The sequence below is a fragment of the Poecilia mexicana genome, unplaced genomic scaffold, assembly GCF_051168715.1.
Source record: "Poecilia mexicana isolate PSO_F unplaced genomic scaffold, ASM5116871v1 scaffold_11, whole genome shotgun sequence".
Taxonomy (NCBI): Eukaryota; Metazoa; Chordata; class Actinopteri; order Cyprinodontiformes; family Poeciliidae; genus Poecilia; species Poecilia mexicana.
The window spans coordinates 10,932,239-10,954,688 of record NW_028263380.1 but is presented as its reverse complement, the minus strand read 5'-3'; the positions used below and the strand labels follow the sequence as shown (position 1 = coordinate 10,954,688).

General features: G+C 39.7%; 1 protein-coding gene across 2 annotated transcripts in view; it reads right to left on the bottom strand.

Annotated features, from left to right (window-relative positions):
• calcr (calcitonin receptor) overlaps window positions 1–4,732 on the bottom strand; it is a 35,924-nt gene extending 31,192 nt beyond the window's left edge. For both annotated transcript variants that reach the window (XM_088010183.1, XM_088010184.1), the window contains exons 1-2: window positions 4,408–4,732; window positions 675–825 (exon numbers count right to left, since the gene is read on the bottom strand). In XM_088010183.1, the coding sequence (XP_087866309.1) occupies window positions 675–825; window positions 4,408–4,452 (196 nt within the window). In that variant the 5' untranslated portion in view covers window positions 4,453–4,732. The remainder of the gene's footprint in view (window positions 1–674; window positions 826–4,407) is intronic.
• Between the last annotated feature and the right edge of the window lie 17,718 nt (window positions 4,733–22,450).

The window sequence follows — 22,450 nt, the reverse complement described above, 5'->3', positions numbered from 1 at the left end:
TTCCCACATTTAGACGGCACCACCAAAACACTTTGAGTGAGCTGTAGTTATTCTGCCAGGCCACTAAATGGCGCTGTTATTTTTTTTCGTGTTGTCAAATTCAGGCGCTTTTGGCCCTCAGCTTCTGCCTGATTGTAAATAGCAACCCATCTCTGTCTCCTATGAACAAACTGCTCATGTAACACATATAGTCTTTATCAGAAATTGCGATAAGCTGAACAGGTCAAGTAGAACAACACTGCCCAGTGCTATCCGCCATTGTTTTTGTCGCTATCTGCATAGTAACAGAAAAGTTTCACTCTTAGACCTGGTTTGAAAAAATGCCGGCGTGAGCGATTCCGGTCACTGGTGTTGTGCAAACAAACGGCCGGATCGCGACAAAAACGTTAACGTTTTTATCTGAAGAACGATTCGGTGTACGCGCGCAGGGCCTAAACCCGATTCTGAATCTGTGGCGAGACTTGGAAAACTGTGTTCACAGACACTCTACCTAATCTTATTAAGCTTTTATGCAGGGAAGAATGTTTAAAAAAAAAAAGCTGTTCAAAGCCGGTAGGTGAAATTCCAGTGGTTTGTGACAAAATCTGAATAAAAATTCTAGGGGTATGAATTGCATTTGCAAACCACCATTTATCTGTCACAGTCTCTTGAGTGGTTTGATGTTTGCGTCTCACCGGTTCTATTTTCTTGGGCATCTCCTTTGGATGGCTCGACACATCTGTGTTGACCTTGGCTCGGCGCCTTCTCACTCTGTCCCATCCCGGTGCTCTGTCCGGGACTGAGTGATGTGTCTGAGATTGTTCCAGCGTCTGCTGCCTCCCTGAGCTGCACAGAAAAAAAAAAAAGAAATCAGATATGTTCCCCATTTACATTCCCTCCACAGCCAGGAACACGATAAAGTGTAAAAATCATCTTCAGCAGCAGCGGGGAGGTCTTCAAATGTTTCACTTTGCAAAAAAAGACAAGCTTGAATAAAGATGCACGTCTTTACAAATGATGGCATTTTAAACGGAGGAAGTGCATCTGGAAAGCCGTTCTGATCACAATTTCTCTGATTTCAAGTTCTGGTTTCTCTCCAAGTGTGTGACTCATTAAAATGTGTTTCGGATCACACAAAAGAAGTTAAGCAGCTGTTTTCTTTTTTTTTGTTTGGTTGGTTTTTTCCTCCAAATGAATCATATCTTTGCCCTATTGTTTGTATTTGGAGGTAGAAGTAAAATGAAAAGGTGCTGTATGAAATGCTGATTCGATCGTGCTGCTCACCGAGGGATAAAGAACTTATATTGATGTGACTTATCTTAATCTTACTTTTCTGGGGGGGCGAAATCTAAGCCTCTCCGAGTGCCAGGCTTATGCATTTGCATTTCATGAATTATTTGAAGAATTTAAATACTTTGCCAGGATCATGTCCAGCTTTTATCACAACCAAGGAGCTTCTTTAACCCGACTCTTTTCAGAGGAGCCAGAGTGACGTCCTTACCTCTCTTGACACACACAAAAAAAAGCTCGAAAAAGACAAAAAAATAGATAAAAGCACCGTCAAAACAGGATGTCCCATGTAGCAGTTTAGCAGCCGTACATATGATGTCACTCCAAGCATTGAAGTAAATGACGTCATACATACGACCACCAGGCTACCACCAATATCAGGAAAAAAAAAAATCTTCTTTCTCTTTAAAAAAAAAAAAAGTTGTGTCAGGCATTTCTTCCTTTATTATTACAGCGTCTTATTCCTCCTGAATTAAATGAAAACAGCATTTAAAACAACATAAAATTACAATCCACAGTAACATTTGCATTCGATCAGATCAATGTTCCAATGTTGCTCCCGATGTTGAAACAAGTTGTTAATTAAAACAGTGAAATTAAATTTATAGAGAGAGGGAGCTAGGTCCATTAAAAAAAAGAAAAAAACATTAAACAAAATTTAATTAATAACTGAAAAAGTCATTTATTTCCATTGTTAGGTTTAAACAGAAAATGTGTGAAGAGTTATATATATATATATATTTTTTTTCTTCCTGTTAGTTTTAATGATTATTCATTTATCAGCAAGGATCTCAATATCTCATGATTGCTTTGCAACAGCTTGAACTCTGAAACGCTGACTCTAGCTGCAGTCCAGACCCGACAAATCTGCTCCAAAGTCTCAAATAGGTTCTCCTTTAAAGTTCTCCCAAGGCTAGGGTTATTCCTTCCACTCAACTTTCTACTAATATGCTTGGATAAAGCGCTCTGTGAACAGGTTTATCTTTATTGTTGACCTTTTGTGGCTAATCCTCCCTGTGGAGAGTGTCGGTGTCTGTCAGCTGAACATCTGACAGTCGTCCCTATTAACGTTTAAGCCGTAACACAACATGTAATTTCTATTACAAAGCTGTTGTTTTTGGGGGTTTTTTTATTTCTGAGAAGTTAAACTTTGGGTTTTTTACTTGCTGCGAGCTGTAATCGTTAAAACGACAGCTCCCATATCTTATTGTGTAGCCCGTTCACCGGGACATCCATGACGTTTGATTGCACCACTCCCGTCAGTTTCCATTTTTTTAATGACGAAGCACGGCAAAGTCGTCCCTGCATGATCTGTGGTTCTTCTGTGTGTTACGCTGGGATGTTTTACTGATGATTAGAAAAGAGTCCATTAAGCTAATTAATGCCATTTCTCAAAGAGAACACATTATGACTCAGCCCCATAGCGGCGGTGAAGGGTTGAGCTGATAGATCTGAAGATTTATACAAGAAAAAAAAAAATGCCTTGAGCCAAACGAAGACGCGGCTTAATTTAATAAATACATACTATTTACAATGCAACAACAACAACAAAAAAATTACATATCAAGAATAACATACACCTTTCTCAATAATCACTGGAAACATCTTTATTTGCATGGCAGCTATCAAACCATTTGTTACCATTTTGACAACGTGTTCCAAAGCTTGAAGGCCTTCTTACCAACAACGACATTTACCATATCAAAATTATTAATATTACAACCAGTTAAAATAAATATATGCTGGTCAAATTAGAAGATCGATTTAAACCTAACTCTTCCAGGGATATGCACAATTTTGGGCACAACCTATCTGTTGAGTTGCTGATTTTTTTTTTTAAACAACAGTATCATCTTCAACTTCCTGATTTAATTCCACTAGACATTATGAACACACATGCAGGTTTTCAGTTTAGCTAAATTCATTTGGATGTGGTCAGTTTTGGGAAAAATGGGGGCAAACTGTGAAATGGCCTACATGGCTCACAACACTGGGAGGAATGGTCCACGGGGAGGACACCCTGTATTTTTAAGGAAAAAGGAAAAAGACAGTAATTTTTTTTTGCACATTTATTCTCTGAATCTTACGTTTTTAACGTGCAAAGTATGGTAAAGATTTTATTTTATTTTTTATCATCTGGTTCAAAATCTAAACTGTTCTACAGTTTAAACCTGAACCCGACTTTTCAACACAAAACACTGAATCTTTCAACACATGGATACTTCATTTTACTTTTAATTTTGAAAAATAAACAAAAACATAGACAGAGGATGCTGGCTGTAAAAATTAAGAGATTAAATACATACTTATTTGTTCAGAGAGCTGCAATTGGTGAATTTCTGCATGTGACTGATTTAGAATAAAAACAGGTGGAAATTGCCCATCCTGATAACAACAAGATGCTGGAAATAAGTTGGTTTATGCTACACCCTATAGACCAGTGCGTTTGCATAAGAACATGCAGTCAAATGATGAAGACATTTTAAATCCTCAACTCTCTACTAATAACACAATTATGCAAACTGTTAAATTATCGTGTAAGTTTTATTTACTAAATAAATGATGCCACTTTACTTTTGTAGTCATTTTGCAGTAAATAACCGTGATACAACAGCATTTATTCCAATATATTTTACAAAACAGAGGTGAGCATTTAATAACAGCACAGATAATACCTTTTTTTGTGCCTTCTCTTTGGTAACTGCGGAGTGCTATTTTAATGACGATTTGGCTGCAATTAAGAGTTTCAAAATGCAATTTCTGTCCACAACACGAAAACAAATGAATGCGCCGCAATCGCAGCATGGGAGTTTTTTTTTTTTTTTAAATCTGTGTCGATATCAGAACCTGTACGCCCAGGCACTACTCACACAAAAACAACAAATGCACTCCCGAGTCATTCATCTTTCAGGTTCTCCAGCCAAGCTGAGCTAATTAAATAGCCCAAATCATAACGGTGAGTGGAAAGCAATCATGAGGTATTGAGATTCTTGCTGATAAATGAAACCATCCGACCAAAACATATTGCATCTCCCTTTAATGGAAATTGAACGCTCTGCACATGTGCACGGGATATAAAATAGGAAGGGCTTTGAGGACTTTGCAAAGTTAAATAATGAGAAACGAATGAAAGCTCACCACCAGAAGAGACCAAACAATCCACAAGGAGCCTGCAGACCTCATATCGTCCACACACAGGTAAGTCCCTGGAGGAAGAACAGAGAAGAGCAACACGTCAAACCTGTTAGAGAAATAATTTATCTGCAATGAGATGACTGAGAAAAAAAAAACAATGCTTTGTTATTTTTTTTATTTTATTTCAGATCTCTCTTGAGAGAAAACATCCACAGAACCAGTCATCAGAAATGGAAAACACTGCAGCAGAACGAATGCAGTTTTTGGAACATCTAACACTTCTCTGTGTGTATCTATAAAGCAGACACGCACCCACACACACACACGCACACACACACACACACACACACACACACATATGACATGTCGATCCATACATGAAAAGATAGCATCTCATAAGTCAAGTATGGTTGTAAAGGAATGAAGAAAAAGTCAGACGAAAATAGTTAGGCCCCATTAATCGAGTGCAGAGCCTCTGCTTCTGCAGAAACAGCAAAGGCATGTGGGCTGAGAATTCACCTCAGGACTTTCACTTTGGCTTACAGAGAACCTGCTGGAAGCCCCGCACTCCAGCATCTGAGCTCTGAGGACTGCCGATACTCGGTCCAAACACCGTCACAGCGACTCGACGTGCAGACTATTCAGCAGTCAGACATGGGTGAGCAAAGTCACAAAGTTATTGATAGTATTTCTCTTGGCAGCAGTGGCACGCTGATGGTAGGCTACTTAGCTTTAAGATGACAAATAAACCTGGTGCAGCGTCTGCCAAGAATTCAAGGCGAAGGGTTTTCATCTGCAGCCAGGGTTTCTGTGAATGTTACAGTGTTTTCCTTATGTCTCTTGTGACATTTTCCTAAAATGCAAAATTGGACATGTTGATGGAAAAAATCTATCAAATGTAAAGTTTTTGTTTGTTTCTTTATTATTATTTTTTTTGTACGTCTCAGTCTCAAGAAAATAAAATAAGTTTTCAAAAAATCATTTCCAATATTCTAACTTTTAGACATAATTTTATTTTATTTTTTTTTTAAAATGACATTTTGGGAAAGTAGATCCTCTCAACCAGTGATAGGTTTTTCCAAATTTCATCTAAAAACACAAGTGAAATATTTTGAAAAACGTCTTCTAAACATATCAACATCAAATTACAACTGAAATTGTCCCGAGCAAATCTCCAAAGCTCGCTGAAAACAACTGCCGGTATTTTTTTTGAAACAATTTTGCTAGTGTTTAATGACCATTTTTGAGACTTTTATGAAGCTTTATGTTCTTTACCAGGGCGGTAAAAAAAAAAGTATTAATTCCTGGGTATTTATTCCTGAAATTTGACAAGAAACACTTTCAAATTTTGCAGAACTAGCATTACATATATATGTGTAATTAATAATTAAAAAAAAGAATCAATCGAAGTCTCAATCAAGTTTTAACAATGGATTTAAACTAATCTCTATCCATTTCAATATTGCACACAGATATTAATCTGCAGCACAGTAATTTTAAACAGACAGGCTGTGATGGACTCATGTTGGTGATGAATCAGAGAGGGACGCATAATAGGCTTGTTTACATGAGTTCGACCTGCGCAGAACCAATTAACGGAGCTCCAAGCACAACTAATGGCGCTTATATTTGTGTTTGACTTTTTTTTATAGAGTTACACAAGTGATCAAGAGTCAATAAGATGGAAACAGCTGCAGGTCGAGCTCTGTTTGGCCTGGTGCATGATGGGAAATGTGTCCTTTCACCTTCTCAAAAGAATTTTCAGCTGCCTCTCTTTACCGGCTTCCCGAGCCAGACGAAAGAACGATGTTTACGCCTAGAACTACTTAATGAGATAGATTTTGAAAATAGGAACGAGACCCCCCGTTTCATTCGGCGTTCGAACTCTGAAATTGCTCGTGATTTATATTCATGATCGTTTCAGTGCCCGCAATCATAAACCACAACCGATCTTCAGGCCAAAACAAAACTTTAATCATAAGACCAAAAGTAATTCAGTGTGTTACAAAAGATCAGAGAGTCATAGAGAGAAACTGATATGCAAAGATAACACATAAGGGATATTTAGTGCTTATCTTTTTTTTTTTTTAATTAAGTATTCAGCAAGATGCCACTACCTCAGCTATCCTCACTCCTGGACAATCTCTCACTGAGACTCACAGTAAATGCACCAAAGAGCCTTATTGCAGCACCTTCCTCCAAGCAGCTGTCACTTTTATCAACAAGCGACACACACAACAACACACAATTTTCAGCTGCAGCCATCAGGGTGTGCAGTGATATCAGTGCCACCTCTATCTGAGTGCAGTCACCCTTTAAAGTTAATTTCCTGTTTGGACTCAATGCAGTAAATGCTTGTTTATGTCTAGTGATGTTCTCTATCATTGGATTTAAATATTCCTCTGGTCTTGTCAACCCCCCCCCCCACCCCTCCTTTGTGTGTACTCTTCTTATTTTTTTGCTGCAGTTATGTAAATTTCCTGCAGGGGAGCAAATATTATTATATTTAAAGGCAAGTGAAATGAATGGATGGACAATCTCCTCACAGGGAAAAAGATTTTCTGAAATCCTTTAACAACTCACCGCACATTAGTCAATTCTTAGCTGCAGGCAGGCAAAGGATTTTGTGTAAGGTGAATTATTTGGCCTCTTTACAGACAAATGTTCTAGATCTCATGAAGTATAAAATGCAAACCTCATGAAGTCCATATAATTGAGTGTGAGTGACTAATTCTGTTCAGTTTGGTCTCACGCCGAAAGATGAAAATTATCATGCGGCTGAATTACGGAGCTAAGTGTTATAATGGTTTGCAATTACACAGCCACCACAAAGAGTACCTGTAAGGGGGGATAAATCCTGTACTTGGCAACAGTAAAAACTATGTCTCCTATACTTTTGAGCAATTACTTATTTTCTAAAGGTGTCATGCACCTAAACAGTAAATGTATAAAGGCTGAGCTCAGGCTGCCGCACTCAGGGCATCAGATCTTTGCTTTGGTGGCGACAGAATTGTGAAGTCAGCCTCTATCGGGTTCCGACATTGGTTGCTATTAAATCTGTTTTTTTTTTTTGTTGTTGTTGTTCACCGGAACAAATTTGGTTATTAGTTTGCAAATGAAAAACTCACTTTGATATTTTTCTTGAAGTTACCGCTGATTACGACGTTCAAAATGGACGCTAATCCCCCCTCCGAATTTGTGTTGTTCAGACGTAAGACGACGACAGTGGCCTTTAACTCAACAGTGGGAAATCGAAAAGTTGCTATGACCACAATGAACCGCGTGCTTGCATCCGAATGTGGTTCAGAGGTGGCAGAGGTTGACGAGACGAGGGACACAAGCATTACTCTCAGCGTTGTTGTTGTTGTTGTTGTTGTTGTTGTTGTTGTTGTTGTTTAGGCTAAATTTGAAGGGGACCTTTAGTCAAATTTGAAGCATAATTTTTTTGGTGGGGGTTAAATACAAACCAAGGCTGGTCAGCCTTAAATAGTCATAGAAAATAATTGCTCCGTACCTACAGATGGCACAAACAGCCGTTCACGCGCACATTTGTACCGAAGTGCAGCTTAGAGTCGCCTCTGAAAATCCCTTTAATGGACACAAAAGGTGAGCTCCATATTGTTTGGTGGTAATGTGAGATTATTAAAGCAGAAAGGCTAGAAATAAATATCTTAAATACTTGTTCCATACTCTCCTTTAATCTCCATTAAAGATCTGTCTCAAAAGTCTGACTGATCCATCTGTGTTCAAAGTTTGTCATTTATTATTAATAATTATGGGTGCAGCAGTAAATAACAGTCATGTTTTTTTTATAAATTAAGAACTTATAAAACCTGGATTTCATTCATTCATCAAAATAATTTATATTCTACTCACTTTTAAAATAAAATATGAATATATTTTAAGATATTTTAATAATCTTTATCCAGTTTGCCATGCATTCATGGTTTAATTGTGCTTTATTAAGCTTTATTCTGTCTGCAGTTACAAACATGCAAGTTTTCAAGGTCCTGTATGCCTTTATCAGGGATTAGTATCTTTATCTAAAAAATTAAGACGCACATAACATTTCAACATCACAGCACAAGTTCATGCTCTTTACTAAAGAATCTGCTTCTCACCTGGAACAAGTTCAGAACAAGCTTCACACAGTAGCTCCACATGTGACCTCTAACACAGACCTGTTTATGGGTGAGAAATCTCTAATACACACACACACACACACACACACACACACACACACACGCACGCTCACACACGCTCCCAACCCATCCCACAGAGACGATGAGCTAAAACAACATAAGTAAGGCCGTAGAGCAAAGTAAACCAACGTTCAGCACTAAAAGCTACTGAAGACGAGGAAGGTTAATTGTTTACAACACGGATTTGTAAAAGTCTCCTTTAAAATTAATTACTGCTTAGACTCCATGCCACTTTGAAATTCCTGTATGATTGCTGACTAACTGAACAGATATTGTGGGTGATTGAAATAAAATGTTGACAGTCTAGCTTTCAGCACGACATGCAAAAACCTTCAGCTAAAATGGAGTTGTGAAGCATTTTTGTCATCAGAAATTTAAATATGTCATCGTATGATAATCTCTGCTCTCTCTCTCTCATGGTCATCCATCACTGAAACTGTTTGGAACTAATTTTGATAATGTGACAAAAGGCAGTGAAAGGCTTGTCAGAAATAATCATTGGGTACCAGAGGAGTGTGTTGAGTTTCAGCTTTTGACTGTTTTTTTTTTTTTTTCCTTTCATCTGTCATGAATTTATCAGTCTGGTAACATCAGACAGGACTGCCTGTCGATCCTTTAGGTAGCGGTCGCATGCGCCAGAGATCAGTGATGGAGGAGGTGCCGGCTGAATGAGATTTTCTGTGGATTTCCCACTGATTCAACACATACAAGCTCTGGCTCAGCAGCCATTGGATCTGCAGCCACAAACGTTACCGATCCCAGATCAGGAGGATTGGCTTGACCAACAGACACATTTCAGATCTTAACCACAAAAAAGCTGCTGCGTAAATTTCTCCTGAACAGAAACACGTTTGCACTGTTCTTCAAGTTACATGATCAAGCAACAAAGTCAATAGCGTATAATTGAGAACTATTTAAAACAAGGCATGTAGGTAGTGGTGCGAGCCATCGCTTCCCATTTATGTTATTTGTAAATTTCTCAATGGAATTATATTATTTAAGCTTTTTTTTTTTAATTACTACAGGCCAAATTAATTTAATCTCAAATGTTTGCTGATTATCAGCGGTAATCAATTAAAATTTCTTACTGTGAAAACAAAAAAAAAGACTTTTCAAAATGTTATCTAAAATGTATATGTTTAAATAAAATCTTATGTGATCTTAAAATTAAACATTTTAAAGTCATATTAAAATGTGACCTACGTATGAATCGATGTTGACTCATAGGCATGAATCAAATCATCTAATCAAATCAAATCAAATCAAAAATTTTATTTGTATAGCACATGTCAGCAGCAAGGCATTTCAAAGTGCATCATTAAAAACAAAAACACAGAGTCATGTAACATTGAATAAACTATATTCAATTAATCTAAGCATCTAAGTATAATGTTTTAATTAATAATAAATTAATAAACGGTGCTGCCATCTTCCCATTCTACTGAAAAGCAAGGCAACGTACTCATTCAACATTTAATGCTTCTTAAAGTACCAACATTTGAACCAAAAAGGTTTGTCAAACATTTTATTTGGTCGTACTGCACGACAAATTCATGTCATTAATGTAGGTAGGTAAATCTCGTAAAGCGTCATGTTTTCCTCCACTCGCTAAATTTGTATATAAGTCAAGTTCATGACAAGTCTATCCAACGGATTAGTCTTCTGGGTCGGTGGTGACCTCCAGGCGATGGAGGTCACTGGAGAGCAGGTAGCAGGTTGAATTGTATTTTTTTGGTAAAATCAAGGTATAAAATCTTGCGTTTTATCAATAAAAGTCACTTTAGTGGGTCAATAAGTATAAAGTACTTTTTTTTTTCTTAATAACTAATTAATCTGAGGCTAAAAGTAATAAAAAATTATGACGATTATCACTTGTTTAAAATGAGCTTTTCGCCTTCTTTTCTCCTGACTTGTAGATTTTGTTCTTTGCACTTCTCACCCCATTGATAAATTTCCAACTATCCAAGACAAATGCCCTGATTTTGTCATTAATCTGCTAATCGCTTGATTAAATGGGGCAAGTACATATTTTCAACCTATTTGTCACCGCTGTGTAAGGTGCTGCGATGAGGTGTTTGTTTTTTGTTTTTTTTCTCCATTTGTGCAAAATCGCACACGATAGGCTTGTGGGTTGCTGTGAATCACTTTTTCGAGAGGCCGTGTTTGTTTGAAGGTTGAGGGGAAACAGATAAAACAAAGAAAGCAGCAAAAGATCTGCATCTCGACTCGCTCTTGCTTTTATCGCTTTGGTGTAAGAATACCAAATACTGTTCTTTCCAATTAAGGTAAAAGAGAAGGGAGCTTGTGTTGTTTTCTCTCTCTCTGCTTCTCTTCAAGCAAACCTAGCTTTTCTCTGCATTCTCATTTCCTCTCTGGTCTATTTTTACCTCCATATATCTTTTGCTACTATAATCTATTTCCCCCCTCACCTCATTTTTCCTGCATCTCCCTCATCCACTCCCTCCTGTCTTCGCTCCAGCTCCCTCTTCTCCCGGCATTCCCTCCCTTTTTCTACAATCTGCCCGTCTAAACGCTCTGCGTTCCTTCACAGTACACTTACTTTTTCCTTCTTATTTTCGGCAGCGTTTTCTAGACTTGTCTTCCTGCTGAGACTCTGTTGGAGGATTCCAGCAGACCGAGCAGTGAGCACATCCTTTAAATAGGTCCTTGCTGCCATATATTGTCTTCAGCCCTTCTTTCCGGGTTCCCCCTTGGTGACATGTCCTACAGGATAACCCTAAACCATAGGATGAAATGTGGTTTTTCTCTTTCTATAATTTATACCTGGAGTTATATTTCATGAACCTTGGACAGCATTCAATAAGATTTTTAAGGTTAGTTTTGACTTTCATATTTTTGTAAATTTATTGCTAGTCATGTTTAATCACTAAAACAAGAATAGCCTGCTTCTTCTCCACATGAAATAACCCCTCACTTTCCAAAAAGGAATATTAAACTCCAACATGTTTGAGATACTCCTCAGCTCTTTTTACTGACAGTAGAAATATAATCATTTGCCTCACCTATCGACTTTGAAGCCTATGAATGAAATGTGTTTTTATTGCAGTAGCATAACGTCACTCTTGAAAATGTATCTATTCAAAAGCAATCTTGCCACCACAGATGATGGTAAGGTTGGTTAAAAACCCCCCACAAAAAAGATCACTTTTAGTCAACTGCACAGAGTAACAGGACAGTCAAGTCATGTTTAGGGGCTTTCTGGATATTATTTTGAAAGGCATGTCAGCAAAAAAACAAAAAAAAAAAGAACAAATACAAAGAAAAAAGTCTGTAAAAAGCTACTGAGATTTTATCTGCTCTGGTCAGATTAGATTCATGATCACCTGTAGGGCAGCACACACACCCGGTGGGTTTGATGAGTAATAAAGGATCAATATGTCCTGCCCCTATTAAGTATGATGGAGGATCTGTGATACTGAGGGCTTGTTTGTCTGAGAACATTGGTGCTGATCCTATCAGTGTAATTGCTTTCTCAGCATGTCTCCAGGTTCTGCAGAGGTTTGGCAATTTACTCATTTGATTCTGGCGCCAAATAAGGGAAGCCTCTACAATATGAAGCACATTGGTTTTGGCGTTATGTAATTTGTCCCAAGTAGTCCAGTGGGGTTGTGCAAGGAGGCCTAGTCAAAGATCCCCTTTTCCGTCAACTCCAACTGGAGTGTGAGAAATCACATTCCTGTGATCTTGGCTGTAGATGAACACCAGTCGACAGTCATTGTAACGTTGGTTCTTTTTTAAATGGGTTTTTCTTCTAAATGCCCTCACACAACTTGTGGCTCCACAGTTTGTTCTATTCAGATTAGAAACTTTACAAGGTTTCCATAAAAGCCTCCTAAGAAACTGATAAGACGTGTGAAAGCAAGTGAAATATATATATATATATTTGTCATTTTATGACGGCTCCCCCAAAATGTCAACATTTTCATAACTGCTGGGATTTAACGCATTGGGTTGGGTGTCTGTTTTATTATTATTATTATTATTGTTTTTGTTGCGTGTTGTAAAAAATTAAAGTTAGAAGCATGAAAACTGCGCTCATTTCAGATAATTATAAACAACACATCTTTTGATTCCTAACAATGTTGCAGAAATATGATTCACTCTATGCTAATTGCCTTGAGTAACATGTTGCAGAGTCGCTGTTTTTGAACTCATCGACTCTTTGCAGCCAAACCGTCTAAATTGGACGACGAGGAGACGAGGAGACGTCGCTGCCAGCGAGGGAAGTCGTCTTTTGTCCGCCCGCCAGACAACCAACGAATGTGCAGACATGTAACGGGTGTGAGACCAAACAGGTTGTGACAGTGAAACTCACCTTCATAATGAGTAAACAAATTATGATGCAACTGAATACACAAACAGCCAGCGCACTGTCTGAACTGATTAGACCGCCATCGTTTGCCACATAATCTCATCTACCTTCAAGAGTTTGCGACTTCTAATTGCTTGCAAAAAAATAAATAAATAAATAAAAAACTGTTGTATTTGTTACTATCAAATGAATAACTTATTTACTGGTGCAAGGTCTCACCAGTAATAATAACTCATGGGAACCTTGAGTGCTCCGTTGCGCCAGATGTTCATAATGATACTCCTTCTATTAAAGCAGAGTCTCCCAAGCTATAGGCAAAGCAGTTGATTTATTCTCAATCTCTAATGGCCTGACATGATCCCACACACTTCCCTTGCTAGGCCAGAAAGAAATTAAATGAGCACGCAGGGCGGGGAGGAGGGATTATGAAGGCAGATTAATAATGGAAACATAGACTGCGAAACTAAAAGCCCCTTCCGGGTGTCTGTCCAACGCGGCGACTGTGGTTCAGTGGAAAGTGGCTGTTTTGCATTTGGAGGATTGGTGGTTTGATCCTCAGCCCCACCGCATGTAGAAGAGTCCTTGGGTAAGACACTAAGCCCCCCGCTCGGGCCTTAAAATAATTACGGGTGTGTAATTGTGCACTGGAATTCGCTGGCCACTTTATTAGGTAGACCAGTTCAATGACACATGCAAATCTACTAATTAAATAGCAGCGTCCCCTGTACGTTTAGCCATTAAGACAATGACGGCGATTTCACCTCTGGTGTCAGAATCGGGAAGAGACGGGAATTTAAGTGAGGCCAAATATGTTGCTGTGTTTGGTGCCAGTCGCTCTGGTCTGAGTGCTTCAGAAACTGCTGATCCGCAGGGATCCTCGTGGACAGCCCATCTCTGGGCTTTACAGACAAGAGTCAGAAAAAGAGAAAGTAAATATGTCGTGCTGATGTCTATGTTTTGGAAAGACGGGGCAGATTGGTTCAGAAAGCTCAAATAACTACTTGTTGCAGTCAAGTAAAGCGCGGCCTCTGAACGGCCAACACCATGCGCCACTCCTGTCGGCGAAGGACAGGAAACGGGGCAGGATCGTCGATACTGGACGAATCAGTTTCAGCATTAAATGGTGCAAAGATCACGAATTGAAATTGGCAGATCGGAGTCTAAAATGGGAATAGCAGATACCGATATCAGCCAGGAAAAGCCTGATCTGTGCATTTCTAGCTTAAATCATTTTAATAAGATGATAGAGGAAGTGGAGTGACTGGAGGTTCCTTTAGCTGTTTGACGGCTGCCTTAAGCAGATTAATAGTATTTTAAGACAGTTAATTGGAAATACTTGTCAGGTAAAAAAAAAGCATGTTTTTAAAGCCGTTGATGTCTGATTGGTTTTCTCAGCAGATAACTTGACAAACTGATCGATTAATACAAACGTGTTACACATGTAACTTTCTGAGCATTATGCACTTGAATGGTTATAGTTGGTAATATTGTATCTGTAATAATCAATATGTTATATTTCAGCAGCATTAAAAAAATAACTTTTTCTATTACATTTTCTATAAAAGCCATTCCATCATGTCATATATTTTCCTTTGACGTTTTGTGGAAATATCTTGAAGCTGTGATATTTTGGCCAATGTTATCATATTGTAAAAAAAATAAAAACTAAAAAACCTCAACCTGCTCAGAATGACTGAAAAGCACACTGTAAGAAACCTTTATGAACCCAAATTAGATCAAAATGAGCTAAATCGACTGTATGTAGTGGATTATTCAGCAGATTGTCAGGCACATAAATTTAATCCGCTGCCCACTTGTCTGCTCTGAGGCATGTTCCCTCCCTTCTTCCACTTTTCTCCCACCTGGCATCAAACGTCTTCCTAGCACAAAAAGCATATATCACGTAATATTTGGAGCTGTTCAGTGTTGGCCAAGCAGACTGATCGGAGCCATCTAACCATTTCCTTCCCTGGGCTTAGCTGTGACAACATGGAACAAATTGTAGCCCTTCTGAATCACTCCGCAGCCCCAACAACTTAAGCGCTGGAGGACAGCTGTGGTGAGCAGCGTTGGGAGTGCCATGCATCTTAAACATGTTGGAGTCAGCGTCTCAAAGTGAAAATATGTGTATTTGCAAGGTCTTCCAAAATAATTTTTGTGTGTGTGTGTGCGTGTGTTCCTGTTATGGACAAAAAAAAAAAAAAAAAATGAAAAGTGCGACCTTTGTTTATGTGTGGGTCATTTTCTGACGGGGAATCTACTTAATATCTCCAGATCAAAGAGGAAGAAGGCCAGGGCTTAACAACAGCCAAGAAGAGAGACTTTGACAGCTGAGAAACGCTTGTGTCGATTTTAAACCAATTACGACTGCGGCTACACTAACATGATTTCAGGGCAAAACACCAAAACTCTTAATTTGACAAAAAAAAAAAAAAAAAAAAAAAAAAAGCTACAGCTCTTCCTATAAAGACATTACAAAAAAAAATGTAGCAATCAGAAGTGAAACATTGTCAGTTTTACAGACGCTCAAGCAAACAAAAGAGCGACGCTGATCATGATTAGAGGTTATATAACTCCAACTGATTTGCATGCAGGTTATTAATTTACTCTAAAATCTGTGTCTCAAGGGTTCCTGCTGGCTTTTCGGTTCAGTGGCTTGTGAAGCACATCTATGTGATCCTGAAATGTCCCGCAAACTCTCTGCCCCAAGGGGAGACGCTGCACAAATAAGAGAAGTTTCTACAGCTTTGGAAAAGTGTCCGACCCCCCTTGAACTTTTTCCCACATTGAATTTACATTTCTGAATTTCACCACACATAAAAACAGTTCTGTCAAGAACGGCCGAACAAGGGTTGCAAGAACAGAATAATTGGCCATTTTGGTCTTGAAACCCTGGGGGAGGAGGGACAGCGAATTCTTGTATGTGCAGCATCTGCACAGCTGTCCTGCGAAGGTCTCAGAGGTTTCATGGAGAACATTAGTGAGTGAACGGCGTTAACTGCATTAGTTGTAGAGAAATCTCCAGCAGGAGTTTATAAAACCAAGATTTACTCTTTCTAATCTGAAAACTGAAAGAGTGAGACACGACTACAGGTGGCACACAAGGCGCGGTTTTCTACGGAAGCTAACAGGGCAAAGAGAACTTTGTGAGGAGAAGCGGCGAAGCAGCTCGTGGTCACTTTGGAGGAGCTGCGGAGATCCACTGACAACTTTCTCCACAAGTCCGATCTTCACAGAAGAGCAGCAAAATGAAATCAGTTGTTCAAAACAAAAGCGTGAGTACTGATCAAAGTTTGTGTTGGTCTTCCACTTACAATTCTGATTTTAAAAAACGCATATGGCGGTTGTAACGGGGCGACATTTGAAACACTTCGGTGGTATCAGGCCACCACAGAGCTCATGATCATATTGTCTTCACGTTTGCTAGGATGCAGCTTGATTTCACATTGCAGCGCAAGATGTTGTCATTTCCAATAAGACAAAAATGCAACTCAAATGTGTTTGCGGAACTTTCAAACATGTCATATTAGTCACTGATTAATAATCCACCCCGAGGATAGCAGTAAACAAAAGACTTTGTTTATGAAGGCGAGCTTTGCTCGGACAAATGAGCTGGTCCCTCTGTGGCGGTGACATCTTTCTTCTATTTTTCTGTTTACGCCCTGATACAATTAACCAGAACTTTACACCAAGAGTCTGTCAGAAGCAGGATGAGCAGACTCAGGCGCTTGCCGACATCTGGGAGTAAATGGAAGGTATTTTCCAGGGATAAGAGACTTTTCATTTGGCACCCTCTCCTCTCCTCACCTTTTTCATTTCCTCTCAACTTTCACCGACTGGCGCATCTCGTCTGTCACCCAACCCGGTGAGACTTTTGTACGTCTCATTTCCTAAAATGAAACCGTAGAGGACAGGCGGCAAATGCCGGATGACCTATACGCCAGCGTTGGGTTTAGTGACACGGCGAGGAAAACTCATTTTATCTCAAAACACGAGGTCAAAGAAATGAAAATATCAAAGAAGATTTTTTTTTTCCCGATTTTCTGAGTTTTTGTGCCTTAACGTGAAAGGTTAAAATAAAATAAAATATCATTCTGAAGTGGCCAACAAAATATAGCCCGATAGTAGGGATCATCTAAAAGGCAGGCTGAAGAACACAGTGTTGATATTTCCTGTCCAGCTGGCGGATGCAGTTGATTGGAGGGCAGCCCCGACCTAACCTCGAACTCGCTGCTTATCAGGGACAATAAGGTTTCCTATAGATTCTCACTCTGCAGAAACAAATGTGAAGGTTAGTGCGATGCGACTGTGTTGTTCTTGCTGAAATGTTCCACAACCAGAGTTACTGTCTGCAGTTCATCGCGGCCTTTTGGATATTAATCACCTCTGTTTTATGTGCCTCTGACCGAGTAATTTTGGTAAAAGTGGTCAATAGTGAACATTAATGAAACTGCCATCACTTCCATTGACACCTCTTATTAGTCGCCACTGAATCCTTTAAGAAACTCTGCGCAGAATAACAAGAAGTCCTTTTTGCAGCTTGATTCATGGGTCCCAAATTGCAAATGAAGATGTACGAGTTACTTTGATAAAGAGCCCCATGTCCAGCGCCACGACAACCACACTTTTCAGTGTATTAAAAACATTGGTTTGTGGGATAGACTAACACAGAGCAACATCTAGCAGCGAAGTGGAAAGAAAGTGATGTATGGTCATGAAATCTTTATCGGTACTTCGTAGAAACAACTTTTTTGCGGCAATCACAGAAATCTATTTTATCAGCTTTGTACATCCAGTAACTGGAATTACTGCAATTTTTTTTTTCTTGAAAATGTGCTCAAGCTCTGGGAGAGGCGATATCAGCCCTTCTTAGTTGAATTTAGGTTTGGACTTGGACATAAACATAACATCTCAAACTCTCAGCGTTGCTTTTTTTTATGTTTTTCCAGTTTCCAACAGGTTTTTTTCCCGTGATCGCCCCACGTTTAGCTCCAATCATCTACCCTCTGAACTCTGAACAGCTACAGAAAACAACAACGTCCCTCTTGCATGACTCTTCCGCCACCATGTTCCAACACTGGCATGGCGTGAAGTATGCGATTTTGCGCCACCCACTGTGTTTTGCTCGAAGGCCAGAATGTTCAATTTCGGTCTCACCAGAGCACATTTATCCAAATGTTTGCTGTGACCTCCACACTTGGCTTGTAGCAAACTGTTAACAGGAAGTCTAATGACTTTCCTTTAACAATGGCTTTCTTCTTCCCCGCTCCAGATTTGTGGAGTGCAAGGTGTTGACAGATTCTCCCACATAAAATCTGGATGCCTTCTGCTCCTCCACAGAGCTACTGATAGCCGCTTGGCTGCTCCTTTGATTGATGCTCTTCTTGCCCGGCCAGACGGGTCAGGCGGACACCTCTTTCTTAGTCGTTTCGAAGCAGGGAAACTCTCCACTTACAAGGAGATTCTGCAGGCAGCTAACTGCTCTCACTTTCATTAAAATAAAATGCACGACGTTGCTCTGAACACAAGAATTGCATATTTCATTAAAATGTTCATTTAGAGTGAACTACTGGATTCTGAATGCACAGTTCTGCTCAAAAGAAACGTAACTGCTTGGTGACTGTAGCTTAAAATCCACCACACACAAGTAGATTGATAGTCTTGCAAATTTCCAAAGAAAATAACAATCCTCCATCTATCACTTCCCGGGAGGTTTTGATGAATTCTGCTCGACATTCCCTTCCTCGCACAGGCCTTAGAAGCTTTGCTTTGCAGGCTTTGTACAAGTTAAAGACTATTTCTACCCACCACGTCGAGAGGCATCGCAAAATGAAAAAAGAAAGAAAATGGAAGTGTGAGGTGGAAGTACTCTGAGGAAAGAGGCACGATACAGCTGCAAAGATCAGCTTGGAGAACCATTAGCAGAGAAGAGGCGCTACAAATCAACCACACAAGATAACCCCACCACTAGATCAAGGGTGGCAATCAAACAGAGAATTGATCTCCGAGGGATGAGATCGGGAGCCCAGAGGGTGGACGTCCACCGAACCTTATTTTTCAATCATAAACTCCGACGAGACAGTTTAAAGTGCGTCAGACAGTAAGGGCTTATTCAGATGGAAAATGATAGGTGCTTATTGGAGCGACTAATAGCTCCTGGATGTACACTGGTAGAGTGGAGCAAACACTGCAAAAAAAAAAAAAAAAAGAAAAAAGAAAAACAATCCAGCTGGGTGGGAGGAAAAAAAAAGAGGAGGTTGACAGAAATATAGCTGTTATAGCAGCCGCGGCCAAAACACAATAGAGAAACAGCACGGTAATTTCAGCTGAGAGGGCATTGCTAACCCTGCATGATCCAAAAAGAGTTCAAAAACACTGACAGCAATGCACAGGCAGACACATCTAATACATAGGAAAAGGCCTCAGTTTCCGATCTCGGACTTCTTTACAGTCGCGCTCTCTTAATAGGATTATATTAAGACGGTGTGGATGCATATTTTTTTTTTGCTAGAAAGCAATCGTGCGAGCGCAGCTTCTCCAGACATAAAGCCGATACTGTGCAACCTTAACATTAGTGGCATTTCATGCCAGCAGGGATCCCATTCACAACAAAATGGATTAACATTTAAAAACAGTTTCTCAGAGGAGGAAATGTGCAAAAAAAAACTGTGAGCGTGCATTCAGGGTAAGATGTGGACAGAAAACAGCTAATGGCAATCCTTCTGTCTGAAGTGCACAGAGTAACAACAAACAGGTCTTGCCGAGTCCATATCACTGAAATAAGAAAAAAAAAAGAGGGATTGCAGTTTTTCTTGCTCTCTAATTCACAGTGTTTAAAGGAACAATGCACCATTCTATGCTAATTCTCATTATGCAGAATGGCCTTGTTTAGGTGCGAATGTTCAACGCGAACAGCTCCGAAAGCTTCAAAACGTATTACAAGTGTTACGAATGAGCTGAAACTCACATGAGCGGGAAAAACAAAGATATGTTCTACAAAAGACTCAATCAGTCTTAAAATAGTGTGACATGCAGAGACTTACTTATAAAGAAATAGCAGCAGTGGAAGCTCAATATGCAGGTCGGCTGTGACAAAAACAAAATCTGTCTTGCACTCTACATCCATTTATTTTTTTATAACCTGCTTTTCCATCATCTTTGTTCTGTGCAAGTTTTGCGCACACACCCGACACAGCAAGTCACCAAAACGGAAAACAATAATCACAGGGAAACGTGACGGTGGTAGCATCACTGTGGGTGAAATCACGACAAGGTCAAAATACAAGTGGACACCAAACTTTCAAGTTTCTGATAGACAAACTAAGATTAAGAAATATGTTGGGTTTTTTTTCCTAATTTTTTTAATTAACTTCACACTTAACCAAATGAGATTATTGAAAACTCTGTGCACTCGCGGCATTACCAGAAGTCCGAGCGTAAACGTCGAGATCAACGAAATAACGACTTCTCCAGAACAAAGTTCAACTTTCGGCCTTGCCAGAGCCCAGAGCTACATCTGCAGGGTCACACCGAAGAGGACTATGGGACAAGAGAAATCCTCCCAATCAGATGGATTCAGAGAACTTCAGTGTGGCAAAGAACAAATTTCACCGAGTCAGGATATGAGATACTGACTCCTACGCTAGAGGGCCGAATGATGAAACTGCGTGCTATTAGGGTGGGGAGGGGGGCTGATTACATTGGAGACATAAAAAGTGAAAATTAAAATCATCCAAGCCGACACCATAATTTCCACAAAACCAAGCAGACAGTCAATTTGGGTTTCTTACGCTAAGAAAAAATAATCAGCTGCAGATCTATGTGAGTTTTCAAACTAATCTCCCCAGACTTGTATTATTTGTTTGGCACAGGCAGAGCAGCATCAGCACCAGCCTCACATACGACCACAGAGAACAAACCCGACTGCTTCACTGACTCCAGGCAGCTGTTCCACTCAATGTGAACGCCGCCGACGATAATTACAACCATTTCACCGGCATATGCTGAGGGAGGGGGCGGGGGGGAGCTTCAAAAAGTTTAGAAAACAATGCTGGAAGTTTGGACATTTAGCAAAAACAGAAAAAAAAAAGAAAAAGTATGACCTTGATAGAAAGCAGCAGAGGATGCCAGACTTTAGAGCTGCTGTCTGCACAGAATTACCTGGAATGGGACCAAACCCACGCTGCGGTTCCCAAGTCATTAACAGAAACGAGATGATTTTTATTGTAAGCTTCGACGCTTTATCGGGTATCAGTTTCTGTCAGCATTTACTCAAAACAGGTTGCCACAACCCGAGAAGTGCTGGCTGTATTTACACAACAATAGCATATCTTGCAATCTTTTCTGCGGTTCATTGATTCTACGGTGGTTTAAAGGTGTACCGTCCTCTAACGTCAGCCTCATTTTGCCTAGTGCTTTAGTATTTTACCCACATCGTTTGTAAGGCTAATTCCCCAGTGGCTGCTGGTTAAATGTGATGTCAAATAGGGGATAAGTTCCTCGGCACCCTATTGGTCATGGCCTGCCAGTAGCACCGCATTAAGACGGCTTGAGAAGAGCAGAGATTTCCAGCTCCAGTTCAGAGAGACGATTAAAGCAGAAATCAAATGCGTTTCATGTGCAGGCAGCCGGGCCCGCTTATCTTATCCTTTCCAAATGTTTTCATTAAAGGGCGCAGTATTTCCACAAAGACAAAGTCATTAAAGTTCTAATAATATCCTCCTGTCTTCCTCTAGTTTGTCTACACACACCTCTGTCCAAAGGTAAATTTACCAGAAACAGCAGAGAACCGTGGCTTATTTTTTTTTCTTGTTTATTACTATATAAATAGTGAATAAAAGAGAACTTAAAGGAAAATCATACATGTTTAAGCAGTACAGCAGTCCTGAACGTACACCAAATATAGCTGAAGAAAACATTACTGTCCCTTAAACGTTTCTTCTATTCTTGTCTCACTTAACTGATGTAATTATAATATCAGATAAACTTCAGTTAATAAAAACAAAGTTTTCCAGGGATTGAATTTACCTATAAAGAGAAAAAAAATCTATCAAGTCTAATCCAGCCCTATTTACCCTTCCGGAGTGAACTAAGGTTTTACCAGATTGTTGAGTTCAGTTTCTCTAATAACTCTCATGTTTGATGACTGTCAAGCTCTTAAAATCTAGAAATCAGCTGTAAGAGACCCTGTTTGAGAGCATGACGTATGTAAACAGACGTCACGTTTTAAAATCACTGACTGTGGCATGTTTAAGTTGACGGCCACCTCCAATTACCAGATTAACGTTAACAAAACTGAGACGCTGCTTACTGCCAACATTACTAAGTACACCTGGTGACGTCACTGACACAAATACCATCACGGCACAGGTCAACCAGAAACCCTGGCTGATGGGGGAAGATCTACAGGTCGCTGTAGAGCCGGCGATGAGATCAGCAAGAGCCGACCTGACTAGCAAAGAGGCAGTACCAGAAACCCACCATTTCACTCACTGACAGCAAAAGACACAAG